We start from the raw sequence: 18,158 nt of genomic DNA, 5'->3' as shown, positions 1-18,158 counted from the left end.
CCGGAAGTCGCGGCCGGACAGTAAGATTACTACCTCCGGTCGCGGCTTCCGGACTTGTGCACTTGGAGCAGCGGCAGCAGACGGAGCGGACGGACCGGAGGGAGCGGCGGCGGCAGGAGCAGGTAAGTGATTTCTATGTATGTTCGTGTTTCAGTGTGTTTTACTAGTGTATGTAAACCTTCTACACTGTGTGTTAGCTCAAAAAATGGCGACACAGTGTAGGAGATTAGACAGTTCAATCCCCTCGTTTCTCCCGGCACTAGCCAGGATAAAGGAGGGGGGGATTCTGAGAGCTCACTAGAGCGAGGGATTTTTTTCCAATTTTGCAGCATAAAGCAATGTGGTTGCTTTACCACATGCAATGCTGCAATTTTGGGAATTGCTCCATCTAGTGACCAGCGCTGGGAAATATTATAAATTAGAATCTAATTTATATTTCCTGACTCGTGAAAAAAATAAAAAAAAATGAGAACAATGTTTAATCACCTACACACTAATTGTTTAACTAAAAAAAAAAATACATTTTTTTCTAGCGACACTTTCCCTTTAAATTCCATTCCCATGTCTTGTACTGTAGTAGCAGACTTTTGTGTGGATTCTGCATTGAAAAATCAGCAACTAATCTGCAGCATGTGAATATAGCATTATGGATCAGATGGTTGGGATCATTACCATAGCTGCGTGTAAACGCGTATTACAATTAAATCATTATTGTAAATTAGTGATTGCTCATGTCTGGTGGGGGAGGGGATAGAATTGTGTAAATACTGGCGGAGTTGTCGTGAGGAAATGTGTTACTTTCCACTTGTATTTTATGACTTTGGAAAGAGAAGACACACACTGCCCCCTGCACACGGTCACTGCGTTATAGTCGTTGTCAGGGCGTGTACATCAGTTACATCACGGGCAGGAACGCTGTGGCTCCGCAGTCACTGTAGACAAGTACAATAAACGATTAGGGAATCACATAGAGAAACAAGAACTGCGCAGGTCTTATCCAGTTGCAGTCACCGCGCTCTTACGTTTCCGGCAATGAATGAGTTGACTTCCGAATCACAGACATTGGTCAAAAGTAATTGGATGACGAGAACCAAGAAACCACGCCCCCAGCCAACGCTCATTTTCCCGCAGTCTCGTTATGGGCTCCACCCTTACAACACTATTGGTGGAAACCGCCCGTCAATCATTTCACGCTTTCCTTTTTCCAGTTCATCTGACAGCACGTGCCGAAGGCCCACAGGGAAGTGTTGCAAGAGGTTCCGCCTCCGGGTGACGTCATGGCAAGCGAGAAAGGCGTGCGCAAGGAGTCTATTGTCTGTCACTGGTTCTAGGTTTGGCGTAGCTCCGCCCCTCTCGTACCTGTCGCTTGTTTATTGGCGGGGAATTTAGGGTCTGTAAGAATGGGCGTGATCGTTCATGACGCCCCTCCTTCAACTCAGCGCTGACTAGGAAATGTCATTTGAACGTACAGCCGAGGAGCACTGACCGGTGCCCGTTCCGTCGGCCTCTTGTCTGGATTACTCCCGGGAGTGTGATGTGGACGGCGAGCTCGACCGGTCCGACGGAATATAGAATTGTAGCTGTACGGAACAGCGGAGGAGAACACGGAGACCGGTGTCCTCGTACGGACGAGCCTCGCACCCGCGCATTTTAAACCTCCCTCCTTGTTCCCGAACAGTCACCTACCGTTCACCCCCTCCCGCCTCCAACACACACCTCCACCCCGGGAGGAGGAGGAGCGGCCAGCGGGGGGGAATCCAACATGGCGGAGCACGCAGCCCTGGATAATAAGCACAAAGCGGCAACCGTCAACTCCGGGGCCTCCTCCCCCGCCCTGAGCTCCGGGCGCTCGGGATCCGGCTCCTCGGCTAACAGTAGCAGCGTGGCTGCGCACTCCCCCGGGGGAGGGTTATCGGGGGGCTTGTCGCAGCCCGCTGGCTGGCAGTCTCTGCTCTCCTTCACCATCCTGTTCCTGGCCTGGCTGGCCGGTTTCAGCTCCAGGCTCTTCGCAGTTATCCGCTTTGAGAGCATCATCCACGAGTTCGACCCCTGGTGAGTGTTCCCTCCCTTCCATTGTTTGCTGCCGGTACAATGGGCGGTTGGTGGAGGTGACAGGCAGGACAAGTATCACTTCCCCATCGTGTGGCATGTGCTGATTGGCACTGGCTGGGGGACACCTGGCAGGGCCCTAGGAGGGCATTCTTATGCTTCACATTGCTCAATGGCCAAAGTACAGAGACCCGGACAGCTCCCCTTGGCACATTGCTGGTTATACAATGACATTGTAACGTGGACTCTGCTGTGGTGGTGGTGATGCTGCTGCCAGTATAACTGCCACATGGTCCATCTAGTCTGCCCACTATTATTCTTCTATGCTTGGCCCTTGCCAGTATTACCCCCTGATGTCATTGCTGTGTATGTGCCAGTCATGTACTAGGTTATTATAGAAACCTCCCTGTCTGTGTCATGTTGGAATGCTTCACTGGGCTCCCAGGACTGACATGTGGGCATTTACCGAGTATGGCGGGCAGAGCTTGTACATTGCCTTGGGTTGAATTTTTCTTGATTGACACATGCCCGCTTTGTTACTGCGTGTGCCCGGGTATTCGCTCTGCCTCACACATTTCAGTATCTGGTGCTTGTGGTCACTGGCACAGCTGCAATAAGACACTCTTACTGCCAACAGACAGGGAAAGTGCCATGTGTATGAGAGGCTCCGAGATCTCACTTCACACTAACCTAATGTGTGGCTGAAAATGAATCTGTCTGGATCTTGTGGTTTTTATGTTGCACCTGTTGTGGCTGTGGGGCATTAGGAGCTGGCATAGAGTGGTATACGATGTACTGGGTGGGGTAAACTGCTTGTTCAGTGTCTTGGTAACTAGGCTATGGTATACACTGGCATGTACTGCTTATGTGTACTTGGTTACTAGATGTTGGCATGCACTGGGTAGTTAGGTGCTGACATATTCTGTTCAATGAGTGACAACCACTAGGTGCTGGTATATACTGCTTTGCATGTACTTGGTCACTAGGCTCTTTCATATTCTGACGTGCTGCTCCTGTGTAGATGTATACTGGGTGGCGTTTACTTGGGCACTAGGATCTTTCATATTCTGGGTTGGCAGTCACTGGCATGTAATGCTTCTCAAGCGTTCACGTTAGGTGCTGGTATATACTGGGTTATTAGACACTGGCATGTACTTGGTCACTAGGATCTTTCATTTACTGGGTGGAGAGTCACTGGTATATACTGGGTGGAGAGTCACTGGTATATACTGGGTGGAGAGTCACTGGTATATACTGGGTGGAGAGTCACTGGTGTGTAATGCTTTCCAAGAGTTCATGTTGTTAGGTGCTGGCGTATACTGGGTGACTAGATGCTGTCATATACTGCTTCTCTAATGTCCTGGGTGACAAGGCACTGGCATATACTGGCTAACGGGCTGGCATACTCTGCCTCTCGTGTCTTGACAAGATGCTGTAATTTTTTCAGTGTCTTGGCGTCATTTTCACATGATCTTGCGTGCATCTGTCAAGTTAGGAGGGGGCTACTTGATCAACATTGTATTACATTACGTGGCACGAACAAGATGGTAAATCTTTGCCCTCCAGCTCTTTGTTGTAGCGAGCGATTTGCTTCCTTTCTACCGTCTTTGATTCTCTTCCCCGGATTTTGTGCACATGACTCAGTGTTTGCGGCACTTTCCTTGTCTGCAGGAGACAATTTTTAGGGAGGGTGAAGTGGAGCCTCATCTGCCATATGCCCTTCTCTCGTGTGCAGTCACATAGCCGTCTGGCAAGAGTGAGCGCAGTGTTATAAAATCCAGAGCCGCCCCCTCAGTTAGGCGGCTGATTATGAAATTGTTGTGGCTCGGATTAGTCCTGCCTTATGGCGTTTACCAGGAATACCGATTTTTTTGCTTTGGGTATAAACATATATAATACAGCGTACTTCCTTGAATCCAGCATTAAGGGGACATGACTGTTATTGGACAGTCAGAGAAAAGTATATAAAATTTGTCTAACAGAACTCCAAAAGGTTAGGCCAAAATAAAACTCTGTAATCCGATATTATTTAATCTGAGGAGTCTCAGGATTATCATTTTTTTTTCTCCAGATTAGTTTGCAGTTCAGTGATGGACTATAGTTATATGCATCTGTGATTTCTTTAGTAGCATCTGATAATCCATAAAGTTTTATAATCTGGTGCTTTTTGTGTTATTTTTTCCCCAGCACAGAACTGCAATGTAATGTGAAGGTTCACAAGAAGCCCAAGATGCAACCATGTTATAGCGGCACATTCAGTGGCGTTGGGCTTCTTCCTCTAGGGATTCACACGTGGCAGATTTTGTTGCAGAATTTTCTGCAACTGAAAATCCATTGCATTCATCTGAATGGGGTTGTTTCTGCAGCAGAGGCAAGGATTTATGAATGGAACAGATTTTCAGAGGCATCTTTCTGCAACAAAATCTGCACCCTAATCCAGAATATTTTTTATAATCTGGCACCTATCGGGCCCCATTAAAACCAGATTAAAGCAGTGTGTGTATGATCTAAAATAGTAAGTCCTGATCTGATAGATCATACATCGTATCAGGAAGCCACGGCCTATCTGTTCTCCCTGGAAACCAAATGGCACAGCAGTTTTTTTTATAACCCACTTTATTTTCTTTACCAATAAAATTGTTACTGTGCAGGATAAACATATGTGTATATATATATTTATATATTTAATTTTTTTTTAATTTAGTGAGCGCCCATGTCACAGGCTCTCAAGTGTTGAGGTGACCATAAACTGAAATAGCTGTTGGCCAAGCGCTCGTTCGGCCGACAACTATTCCTCCCGACTCCCCTATATACACGTGTACTTGGCCGAGTGTGTACGTGTTTTCAACTGGAAGAAATGAGAGCTGCTGCCAGACTTCTGCCAGCGATTTATCTATTTGCAAACAAAGGGTTTGGGCATGTTGAAATTCAACGTGCTGGAACCTTCTCCCCCGTGACATCTGTTGTCGGGAGAGTTGGGATGCCACCATATACATGAGATGGTCGACCGGTCCAGCTTTCCTATATCTTAAGTGTGTTCCCAGTTTTAGAACCGCATCAAACAACATTTAGTATCTCCGCAACAAGATCCCCTGAGGGTATAATACAAGGGAAGTGGAAAAATGGAGTAATATAAACTTTTCATGTTTTAAAGGTGATGTTCCAAGAGACATTTATAACCTATTCACAGGGTAGGTGATAAATTGATCGCTGGGACCCCCCACCAATCATTAGAAAGGAGTTCCTGAGCACGACAGATGGAAACAGCCGAGCACTGTACTGTGTGGCCTCAATACCGTAAACTTTGAATGGAGTGGGCGCGCAGTGAGGAGGAATGGGGAGCTGGGGACCCTCATTCTAGTGATCAGTGATGCCCAATAATCAAACCTTTATCACCACCCTGTGGATAGGTGGTAAAGCAGTTGTGCCAAGTTAGATATCAGTGGGGTTCACCTTCAACTTGGCGCTGTAGAGTGGTTTTTCACGGATTCCATTCTGACTCTCAGACTGGATAGGAGACTGAACCAAACACTCTGAATAATTATTTGCGTGACATTGATTCAGAGAATGCATGGCCTTGACACATGCTTTGGATTTAAGACCGTGAATGCAACCAAAATAGTCGTCTTTTGTATAACCGAACTTACATTGAAACCCGAGTCATGTAGTTTAGAAAGCCGTGATTGTGCTCCTCAGGCAGGTAGGTAGATGATAAAGGGTTATCTTCAACTAGGGCACTGCACCCATTGTGGCTCATTGACCGCAGTGTGTGCCAGGGATCTCTATTTCTTCTATAAATGCCTATCTTTTTTTTCCCCTTTCTCATATATATATATATATATATACACATTGCGTCTATTGAAGTAATACGCCTATAAATAACTTGATTGATTAATAAATTGATTAACGCATCAATTCAATTGAAAATAATAAGCACACTGATGCATAACGCAACACACTGACCAGATTTGCGCGCGTGAATCTGATCCGCTCATGTGAATGAGGCCTTATATAGTGCTATCACATTCTGCAGCGCTGTACACAGTCATCACGCACATCAGCCCCTCCCCCAGTCTAAGGTCTTCATTCCAAACTCCCTAGGGCCTATTACATAGACAAGTCCATTAACCTATCATGTTTTGGAGTCTGGGATCAAAACTGGAAAAGCAACACATGGGAACAAGTGTTGTCTAGTGAGCCCTGTGTGACAGGCCGGCTCTGCACGGCCCCTGCTAAAATTAAACAAATTATCTCTGAATTAAAAGTTTCTGATTTCTAGCCAAAATGAATCTTTCATTGTCTCTCGATATTCTACTCCACACCTGTTGCTTGTACCTATATAGTGTTGCATTCCTTGCCTTATTATTTTTTAATAAGAATATACAGTTACTTTGGCTTGGGCCATCGCTTAGCAACAGCCCATATGACAAAAGGGTGACCACCTTCATTGTACTTCGGTTTCAATGTAGTGTGACGGTAGGAGGGGTAACAACGTTTTTGTTTTTTCTTCGTAGTCTTTAATGATGTTGGCACAGATAGTAAGGCCTCTGTATCTTTGTGGATTATGCTGACACTCTTATTCAGTTTGGGTTACTTACATTTATTTTTATGTATTTGGGTTGGGAATGGGAATACAAACACAATTCCTCCCTAGTTTTTTTAAATAAATTTTTTAATGTTTACGTCGAACACATTTTATTTTTATTTATTATAGTAAACTGTCTTTTAAACAATAAAAACGTTTTTATTAGAGAAAAAAGGGTTTATAGCCTAATAGGCAGTTACCTGAGGTCCTTTGATAGGCTCCTGGCTTCCATAATAATCCATCGGCAATGGGCTGCCACCTCCCTCCAAACTCCTTCGATGCAATGGTCGCTATTAACCGTGGCATCTCAGGGATTGGAAGGTCGGGATCAGACGTTGGTGGGCAGCTCGGCTGATTATTACAGCTTGGTTCCCACAATGACTGTGGCCACAACTTCTATGCCCGCACAATCACAGGGCATACCGTTGTGCCATACTGCGGTTAGGTGAACACAATTAGGATGTTATGTCTATTTGTGGGAAGGGGTTAAAGGAGTTGTCGCAACTTAAAAAATAAAATAAAAAACTTCCTAAAAGCAATCCACCTATGGTGATCAGCTGACCATGCCGGAGGGAAGCAGCATAGAAAATGTATAATACTGTGGAAAGCCTTATAAATGGGTGACCATGTAAGTATATAGTTGCACAGCGTCTGCCAGTCTTCAACAGTTTTTTACTCTGGTTAATGGAGGGGGGGGAGGGGGTTCTGAGAGCTTCTTGCCATCCTTATATCCTAGTAAAGGGGAACTCGTGCTTAAACGTTCAAATTGCCTGGTAAACTGGGGTACTATGGCAAAGTTCTACAATATTCATATGCCATGAACCTAGCAGTGGACACCATTCGCAGAAGCCGGGGTTCCCAACAACCTGAAAGAATGAATAAATCGCAGAAATGCTGTTTGTTTCTTGTTAAATGTGTTTTTATTAATCATTTCTTCAATATACAAAAGAAGCAATGAAACCGTGAAGGGTAATGGTGCCCACACAGCGGATTTCACCTCTTCTACATTGAAAACGGGCAAATCCGCAGTGAACATCCATAACAGAATAAACATGCTGCAGGTTTGATATTTGGCAGTATCCTCTGATATTCGTGCTGAAGATGTTCAGCGTAATCCGGACTTAAAATCCGCAACAAATCCGCTGTGTCCAGGGGGCGTAAAGCAGAGTGGTCTGCAAGAACAGAATAATATAAAACCACATAATTATTTCCTGTAGGCGGGAGCGAAATCTTTGTACCAGTAAAATTCAAGTTCAAAATTGTGTTTGCTGTTGGAGGACCTTATACGAAATCCTATATATTGCACAATCCATTGTGGCCTAGAAGAAGCCTCACAACGTAGGTATAAAATATGACCAAAATAAAAACTACAGTGAAGGAGCGGGACTTCACCGTTGGAAGATTTCCTTTGTAGCTGCCTAAATAATACATGTCAAGAACTTGCAACACCGAGCCAGAGCAGAACGTGAATACCACTGGTGTGAACAACCACCAATCCTGGCATAGGTACAGTAATAACATGGCATAGGCGGCTGCTGCCAGTCTATGGTGTTGGTTGCTAACGCATCCATGGGAGTTTAAAATCTAGTTACTGACCTTCAGAGTTAATTCATTATTCCCTGCCTTCGTGTACACTCCTAAGTCATGGTTCTTGCACAGGGCTGCTAGAATGTCACTCGTTCTGATCAGGAAGATTCCAGGGTCACACCTTAAATAGTTGCGTGTCGTAACCACCTTGTGGATACTTTTTAAACTTAGAGCTCCTGTCACTTGTTCGATAAAAGTCTAATTTCCTACCTTATGTCATAGGCGCTGTCCCGCTGATGGTGTAATTTACTTTTACAAGCCATTTCCTTATTATGCTAATGAAGCTATACTAGCCAAAGGGGCGGTAACACTGAGGTTTCACTGGGGGTAGTGTCTGTTGACTGACATTTTTTTTTTCTTTGTCCAGATAAAGCTTGTTTACAGATTTAATGCTTTTAGATATTGTAACATTTCTTAGACCATTATTTCCTTAAAATGAGTGTCACTAGAAATTTACCTATCAAACTAGCAAGAGTAATATAGTGTTGGCTCACCTGAATATAACGTTGTTTTCCTTTTTCACATGGGTGCCTCCTTTTTATGCTGGAAAACTGGCGTGAACTATATCAGAAATCTACGCCAGCTCCTAGCTGCCATAGAATTACTCTCTGGGTCGTAGTAAGGTGTAGAGGCCCTGCAAATGGCGACTTTTCTAAGCCAGAAAATTGGCTTAGAAAGTTTCAATAAATTGCCTCCTTAATCTAGAATTCCCGTTTGCTTGGCAGTGACACACAAGAATATCTGCCATTTCTTCTTGCTTAAAGAGGATCTGTCACTAGTTTATTCATTCCCCATCTCCTAACTAATCTAATAGGCGCTATGATGCGGATAAGTACAGTGTGATTTGTTTTTCAAAAAGGTTTATTATTTGAAATGTTTTGTGCATTTTTCTAAATATGATAATTTGGCTATACTTGCCAAATAGTAGGTGACTTTCTTTTCACTCTGGGTGGTGTAATGTTTTCTGTATGACGCTGTCCAATCATCATACAGCTTCTCTGCCCAGCAACACAGTGCGATCATATAGTACACGGCTTCCATTACCGACTGTTTTCAACTGGTGATATCTCCGGTTGTGTCACCGCTAGAACTGCGATCCTGGTGGTCAACAGCCCAAGATATTTGAAGTGACCTTCCCCCATGCCTCAGCCTCCCACATTGTGAAGCAGCTGATAGGGCAGAGGCTGTGAGGAAGCTCCACCTCGAGATTCGCTGGTGTTGACGCCCACTTGTCTAGTATAGGCTCATTTGCATATTTATGAAAAAAGCTAATAACGTTTAAAATAAACTTTTTGGGACATCATTTTCACTAGTATTGTCAGTGGGACAGCGCCTATTAGATTAGCTGAGAGCATTGCTAAACTAGCAAGTCTTTTTAAGACATTAGCATATGAGCTGTCTGTATTCTGACTCCACTATTGTAGTCCAGGACTATACGGGCATGTTCACACAGGGCGGATATGCTGCATAAAGGTACACAGCCCTGGAGCCCGCAGGGAATTTCAGCCCAAAAATCCCACCAAATTGTGGTGCAGTTTTTCTGACGGAATGCCCATTGCGGAAAACCGAGGGAAAAAAAGTTTATACTTGCCTGTAGCCATGGCAATGCATCCTTCTGATGTCCTGCAGCCCGGCCTCCAGGGATGACTTTTTATCCCATGTGACCGCTGCACACGGGATGAAACCTTATCCCTGAAGGCCGGGCAGGACGCAGGAGCATAGACATCTGGGTAAGTATAACTTTTTTTTTTTTTGGTGGCGGAATCGCAGCTCTTCCGCAAAAATTGCAACATCTGCTATTTGTTGCAGGTTTTAACCCCCCACCCCCCATTGAATTCAAATGAAGACCAGCAATTCCGCAGCATAAATTGACATGTCAATTTGTGAACTGTTTTTGATTTCTTTTTTTTTTTGTTACGCAGCATGTGGATGAGATTTGCTGAAATCTCATCCACTCTGCTACTGTATTATGCTGTGGATTTTCCGCAATGAAAACCGCAGTATTTCTGCTCCGTGGTGACTTATGGTTCTAGTTTTATTGCCTGTAGACCACGTAAGGCTAGGTGCATATTTCTCCACCACAGAATAGAGCATCCTACAAGAATTCCCATTGGGATTGCAGGAAGTGTTTCTGCTGCGAAGCTCCTTGAAATATATTAAAGTAGCTTTACATTTCAGTGTGTGCGGGGGATTTGCTTTATTTGGTTTGTACATTCGTATCAAATATAATAAACCTATTTATATGTGTGTTTTCCGAGATTGCTTTTTCTTTTGGGGTGCACATAGTAGCACTTCAGATATTCCACGGAAAATCTCCTTAGAAGTCATATTGCTTCACTGTAGACCCGGGTCGTGTGTCTTTTTTTTTTTTCTTTGTATTGTTTCATTTTACTATTTAAAAATCTACTATAGTCTGTTCATTTCATGACTTCATATGACGTGGTAAAATCAATGCCAAGGACTTTATTACGCACACATATGATTTCAAAGCCAATAACCATTTTATCTGCTGTAACCCTAGTGACCGCCTATTTGTCAAAAAAAAGTGTGCAGTTAAAGCCCCATGTGACCCAGAAATTGTGTGGATGAGAAAGTTCTGTGTTTGTTGCCATTAAACGTTACGGACACAAGCTTGCGAGTCTATATGAGGGGGAAAGGGCCAAATCTACGGCTTAACTTTATTGATCTGTTTTTCTTCTACTTGGTGCGTCCCCCATAAAGTCATTATTGGCAGTGCGGGTATGTTATCTGTGTATGCCTGTCAGACCCATCTTGTCCCTGGTGACCAATTCTGTGTGTTCTCCATTGCCATGACAGATTTTAGTGGCAGCCATGCCCTGTACCTGTAACATGATTAATCACGTAGCTGCCAGTCTAAGGTAAATAGGTGTTGCCTGTCATGGCCCAACATGTTTTGCGTTATACCAACTGGCTAAATGAGTACTTGGTATCTGAGGCCTATCTAGTCCTTCCTGAGGTCACTCTTGCCACAATTGATTCATTTCTACATACAGTAAAATTCATTCGGTTCACATCAGCGTTGCCCTTCCGTTGAGGGGTTCCGTTGGAGGTTTCCGTCGGGTTAACCCCTCAACGGAAAACCTTCGCTTCCGTTTCCCTCATCTCAATGGTGATAAATGTTGCTAAAGGTTTCCGTTTGTCACCGTTGTGACCGGGTTCCGTTGTTTTGATGGAATCAATAGCGCAGTCTGGTTTCTCTTAAAGGAATAGTATAAAACTGACTCCAATGTAGGAGATTGTGAAACTTATCAATAATGTGAATGATGTAAAATATATGAATTGTGATGCTTACGTATGGAAGAGGGGACCATGTATAGAGAGGGGACTGCTTCTAGTTATCTTGTAAAAGAAGCCGTGATATTGGCGCTTAACTGTTTTATTAGCACCTGAGATGTTTATTAGAAATATTACAAACCTGCCTGAGATGTGATATTGGGTTTCAGAAAAAGCAATGCTGGAAAATCGCTTCAGTACATGATAACAAATTGCCTGACCGTGACAGAACTTGTATTGTATGAAGACATTATAACATTTCCGCTGTAATCTGTGGCATTTAATATTTACCCTTCTGAGGTGTGTTTTCAGTACGGGACAGTAGTTCCACAGAGAGGCAGGGACTCCTAGCGTCGTATATAACTATGATGCTAGGAGCCCGGCTCCCTGCAGTGTGTTCGGTCTGGGACTTGCGGCCGAAATACGTTCCGTCCCTTACGCACGTAATGTGCTTGTGTGAATCCAGCCTAAGTGTTTGGGCAGCTTCTGGGTCTGTGACACCTGTTGGTGTGGAAGCTGATATGACATGTAGTGGTTACCAATACACCGCAGCTTCTGCTTTTTCCTCTTCAGGGAGAAAAAAAGTCTAGTCATGCAGCGTTGTGTAATGCTTCTGTATGTGAACTCCGAACAGTCCTGATCAGTTGCATCACCGCGGAGGTAGTGCACATCACCACGTGTCCGGGCCTGGGTACTAAATAGCTTACAGCTTGGTTTTTATTATCCATCCCGGTTATCTCGGCTCCTGACATCGCTCAATTGATCTTGAATTCTAAAAAGTACGTTGAATAAGTCTGGGACCTTTCTGTAGCTTCTCAGGGTTTTGAGCTGCGTTGTCTTCATTTGTAAATCAGTTTTTTTTTTTGTTTGTTTTTTTATGATTATGGAATAAAATACGAGTGTACGGTGTGATCTGTCCGAGCCGAAGTTAATAATATGGTCGGGATAAGGGCTTCCACTTACAGTGACTGATGCCTTTTGTGAAATCTGAGAATATCCATTGAAGCTTCTAGAGAAATGGGGTTGGAAATTGGTGGGTTTCACGTGTTGTCCTTGTGTCCCTGGCCATTACAGCTCTTATCCATTTTGTACAGGTTTATAGTTCTTCTTTTGCTAGGTAGAGATTTATAGTGATCCTTTATTATATTTAAAAAAAAAAAACTTTTTTCCCTTTTTTTAAAGGTGTTTTTTTTTTTTGTTTTTTTTTTTAGCTTTAGTCTCACGCCTAAGATTGGATTTATTTTAATAGTAAATGAGGAATTATAAAAATCTGTGAATACAATAAATTTACTAAAATCACTCGTTCTCTAGTTATTTACCCACCTAGACTGACAGCCACTTTTCCTGTTGCTATTAGACACGTTTTTTGTGCGCTTAAAAAATGCTGCATTTTGCGCGCGTTGCAGTTCCGTGTGTCATCAGTGTTTGGTGCGTGTCTGCGTTATTTTTGCGCGTATGCCATCCTTATGTCGAGTGGTTTTGACGTATGCAAAAAAATGGAGTTGGTTTTCTTATTTTTTGAGCAACTGATGCGCGAATCACGCACAGCACACGGATGTGCGTCCTGTGAGGCGCAAAAAACGCTGAAGTATAGGACATGCAGTGAGTTTCACGCAGCGAACACACGCTGCGTGAAAAACTTGGAATGTCTGAATGGCCCCATTGACTTGCATGATTTTCACGCGCATATCACGGACGTGAAATACGCTCGTGTGAATAAGGCCTTGGGCTGTAGTTGTAGGCACATGGGTCCTGGGATTTGTTCATGTCTGTTTTGACACGCACACCTGGGTTCAGCTTACTAATTTGGTGCTAAAGTACCCTACTATTCAATTCGACCTTGGAATTCTAATTCGGTCTTTACAAGATCTTACACTGTATTGAGTGGATTTTATGAAATCCCATTCACAAAATGATGTAGAAAGTGTTTGTATGGGCATGTTGTGTTTTTTTTTTTTTTTTTTTAGTTTTTTTTTAAATGTAAATTAAACCGCAGCAGGTTGTATTTGTACTGTTTTTGTACGACTTTCGGCAGTGTTTCCACTATTGACCACGTAAAAAATGTAATCACTCTGAAAACTGCAAGTGAAACTATTTTTCTTTTTGTAATTTCAAATCCACAATGCAATGTTCCAAAATCAAAGGTTCTAGGAATATTTTTGTAGATATGTTGGCAAATTTACATGGATTTACTACCCATGTGCAGGTACCCAAAAGTGCATGTCACCGTTTATTTAGCATAAATGGCAGTTTATATTTTGAGTTATAAGTCAGTATAGCGTGGGAAATAAAGTTATAGCAGTAGTGTAGCAGTCCTGTAAAACGTATCCTTTTTAATTTTTTTATTAACATGTTCGCCTATGGGTGACAATCCTTCTTTTTGTTTTTTCTGGATGCCATACAGTGGCATCAGACGTGTCCATATGTTTCCGTTGCTTTCCGACAACAGGAATGGTGTCTGCTTGCTCTTCTTGCCATCACAAAAAAAGAATGGACAAATCTAAATCAATGGGAACATTCGCATTGGTTTCCCAATAAAGCCCGCCAAAGCTGTCGTTTCTCTGTTCGTTGCGGAAGCCATGATACTTATGTGAAATGAGCCGAAGGCCTTATTCAGATGAACTTATAACGAATAAGTCCGTGTGACAGATGTTAAAACGGCCATCACACAGACGTATGTATTTCAATGGGGCCGTTCACGCCCGTTCTTTCAACGTACCGTGTGAAGGGTCCGTTAAAATATAGAACTCCTATTTTCTTCCGTTTTCACGGATCCTTCCATTGACAAGTCTATGGGGATCTGTGAAAACGGGACCTGCACGGGGGCAACTCTGACGTGAAAAACTGCCTTTCCCCTCGTTCGACTGAATAAGGTCTGTTACATATGATTAGAAGTGGTTTTTAAAGGTGTTTTCCACTACCGGACACCACCGGATAGGTCATCAGTATATGATCGGTGTGGGTCCAGACCCCGCACCGTTCAGCTGCTCCGGCTGCCTGCTTGCGCCGGATGTCATTGCACAGTATGCAATGTACGGAGCCGGAAGCAGTTGGCTCCGTACACTGCATAGCGACCGTAGGAGCAGAGCTGCAGCTCGGCTGCTATTCAGTGACCGGAGGTAGCTGGAGAAGCTGATCGGTGCGGGTCTGGTTGTCGGACCCCCATGATTTTGCACTGATGACCAATCCAGTGGATAGGTTGTCAGTTGTCCAGTAGTGCACAACCCCTTTAATAGGAGAAACAATTAGGGTATGTTCACACGTAGCGCAAACCTTGTAGATTTTCTGTGTGGAAATTCTGCACATTTTTACAGTAGCAGCAAAGCGGACGAGGTTTAAACAAAGCTCATCCACACGCTGCGGAAACTGATCCGTGGTGTGGATTCCCAATATGTAAACATGTCTGCGTCTTGCAAAAACGCTGCGGAATTGCCACACAAAAAAACCCGTTCAGAAATTCTGCAGTGTTTGCGCTACATGTGTACGTACCCTCAAGGAAACACAATTTTCTTTTTCTTAGATCAAATCCTATTTTCCACTTTTGGGCTGAAAAAGGGAATGCCTACCTGCAAAAGTGGATGTGTAATGGCTATGGTTGCATTCACACAGAGCGACATAAAAAACGCATATTAAAACGTGTGGTTTGCTTCATTCTGTTTATAAAGAGGCCGTTGTAGAAATGGTTTCTAAAGCGGTTTCCATGTAAAACCTCATTGTGATGCCAAATTGACTGACTGAAAAGTAATATGTAAGGTATCGTGTGGTGAATGACAGCAAGCCTTAATCTGCATGGTGATTTACCGCAGTGTGGGAAAAGGATTTTGTTAAATACAATTTACTTCAATGGTATTGTGACCTGGCTGCAGCCGAGAGGGCTCCTGGCGTTAGCCTACCAATGCTCTTAAAGGGGTATTACCCTCTAATAACGGCATATCACTAGGATATGCCATAACGTTAATTGGTGGCTGTCCGACCTTTTGGGAGCACTGCCAATCGCAAGCACCGTCGGCTTTATTTCGTGAAATCAACACTCCCAAGTGAACGGGTCTGTGTCTATAGTGGTCGGGAGCGTCACTGTGCAGGAAAAATCTGAAGGAACAACAGCGCTCCATCAAAAAGCTGCCGCTTGTTCAATTTGAGGGCGGTGGTGTCCTGGCAGTTGGACCGCCCTGATCACTAAGGGATTGTATATCCTACCAATATGCCCTCACTTAGTAATGGATACGTGTCAATGCTGGCATCCTTTAGCATTCAATTACTAATTAAAGTGGACAACTACCAGATGCAGAAGTCCCTGACAATGAGCGGATCAGCTATTATCGCCAGGGAAGAGAGAATTACGTGGTGACCATTGAGATCCATGGACGCTCCCTGTATTTTATGGAAGAGCCAGGTCCTGTAGTGGGAGATCCACTGTTGACAGCAGCTCAATGCTCTGGTTTATAGATTTAGAGGCTTTGACCAATAAATTATGTTGGGAAGTTACATAACTTTTTATGGGATTATGTCATACTAACTAAATGCATAATACATCGTTTCCTAGACTAGTCTTCCTTTTTACAGATCTTGTAGAATGTTAATCTACATGCAGACCATCACTAGCATAGCACCATGTTTCCATGACCACGCTTATCCCTGGCGATGCAGTGTCAAGTCGTCATGGGGATGACATCCGTTTTTGCCCACCCCTTGTTCTTGGCCCTATTGAATGGACTTTCCTAATAAATCCTTTTGTGCATTTAGAATACAGTTCTGCTCCTGTTTACTACTTTATTTTTAATTCTGTCTATTATTGGGCATCAGCAAAGTCTCTGAAGGTGGTTTAAGACCACCGCTTCACCATATGTACCCTGAGGGGGAAGTGGTAGTCTGAAGTTATGGCGACATCGGTTACCATGGCTACTGCTGTAATAGTTGTATCTGTTTTTTGTTTTTCTGCTAGAGTGATTCTTCATAGAAATACTTTTTTCGCGTTATTGTTTAAATGGACTAGCTACGATTTAGGCCATGTTCACATCTGCGTCAGGGCTCCGTTCCGTCCGAGCTTTCGGTCGGAACGGAGCCCTGACTGACACAAACTGAAACCAAAGGTTTCAGTTTCCGTCGCCATTGATTTCAATGGTTACTGATCTGGTGCCAATGGTTTCAGTTTATTTCTGTTGTGCAAGGGTTCCGTCGTTTTGACGGGATGTATAGCGTAGGCGACTATGGTATTTATCGACTGAAACCATTGACACCGGATCCGTCACAATGGTGACGGAAACGGAAGCCTTTTGGTTTGTCAGTCAGTGCTCCGGAGCATTGACACAGATGTGAACGAAGCCTAAATCTTACTGCCCTTCACTATATATATATATATATATATATATATATATATATATATATATATATATATATACATACATACATACATACTGGTATAAATTTTTCTACACAGATAAACAAATTGAGCCTTTTCTATAACCGCTCAAAGTGCCCTCGGCAACAAGCCAAGTACAGCGTTCACTTTCTAAACTTTCCTGAAAAATGAAACCTGGGCTCTGATTGGATGATATAATCCCCAACTTGTTTCTCAGTTTTTAAAAATTGGATGCGTTTTTGGTTCTTTATCGGTTCTAGTACAGACAGAAGTGGATGTGTTGCCACAGTTACAAATTAGATTCCAGCTTACATAAGTTTTTAGAAATGTGCTTCCCATTTTGCCTAAGCTTTTCTGTATGATTCTTTTTGTCTTTGATGGTACAGTATTGGATAAACATAGCTACTTTCTTTGAAAAACAGCACCACAACTGTCCATTGGCTGTGTCTGGTATTGCAGCTCAGCTAAGTCTCCAGGAAGAGTTAGGGTATGTTCACACAGGTTTTTTTTTTTACGCGGAAACCGCCTCAGAAAACGCGCCAAAAACTGTCAACTGCCTCCCATTGATTTCAATGGGAAGCGGAGGCTTTTTTTTCCCCGCGAGCGCAAAAAACGTCTTGCAGGAAAAGAAGCGACATGCCCTATCTTCGGTCGTTTACGTCTCCGACATCAATGGGAGGCAGAGAAGGCTATTTGACTGTGTTTTTTGCCTGTGGCGCTCAATGGCCGCGGGCAAAAAACGGCAAGCAGGCAGAGCAAAATTCCAAACTGAATTTCTGCCTGCAAAAAACTCCATGTGAACCTACCCTTAGAGAGCGCAGTGTCCTTATGCCACACCAAAAAAACCTCTTCTTTGCTGTCGCCAATCATTTTAACTCCTTCTGCTAATGATTTAGTTTTACCCTTAGGACATTCAGTCTGCACAGCACTGCTGAAAAGAGAGCCCTTATGAAAAGGAAGTTTCAGCTTTTTGGGGTGTCCTCTAGTGGCCAGTTTGAGAACGGTTTTACCATGCATTTTAGTATGGATAGTTACAAATAAATATTAAAGAAAAGCCAAAAGCAGAAAACAATTCATAGATTTGGTACGTTTCATTTTCCGATAATGGTCCCTTTTAAACGCGTCCATCAGACCTTCTCCCTTCCGTAATTCTAGATCTGTACACGTATGATTGCTTGATCCACTTTCATGCATTTGTTTTCCTCCCCTTGTCCTGTGTCTTGGATGCTATTCTGCATCTGTGAAGTCTTTGTGTGTCTCTCCACCCTGCGAAGCGCACGACGA

At 43.4% G+C, this 18,158-nt stretch overlaps 1 protein-coding gene across 1 annotated transcript in view; it reads left to right on the top strand.

Moving 5' to 3' along the window:
• Window positions 1–1,406: 1,406 nt before the first annotated feature.
• STT3B (STT3 oligosaccharyltransferase complex catalytic subunit B) overlaps window positions 1,407–18,158 on the top strand; it is a 90,562-nt gene continuing 73,810 nt past the window's right edge. The window contains exon 1 of the mRNA XM_075827175.1: window positions 1,407–2,052. Coding sequence (XP_075683290.1) covers window positions 1,763–2,052 — 290 coding nt within the window. The 5' untranslated portion in view covers window positions 1,407–1,762. The remainder of the gene's footprint in view (window positions 2,053–18,158) is intronic.

The sequence above is a fragment of the Rhinoderma darwinii genome, chromosome 5, assembly GCF_050947455.1.
Source record: "Rhinoderma darwinii isolate aRhiDar2 chromosome 5, aRhiDar2.hap1, whole genome shotgun sequence".
Lineage (NCBI taxonomy): Eukaryota > Metazoa > Chordata > Amphibia > Anura > Rhinodermatidae > Rhinoderma > Rhinoderma darwinii.
Note: the sequence above shows the minus strand (reverse complement) of the source record. Positions and strands in the feature narration are given on the sequence as shown.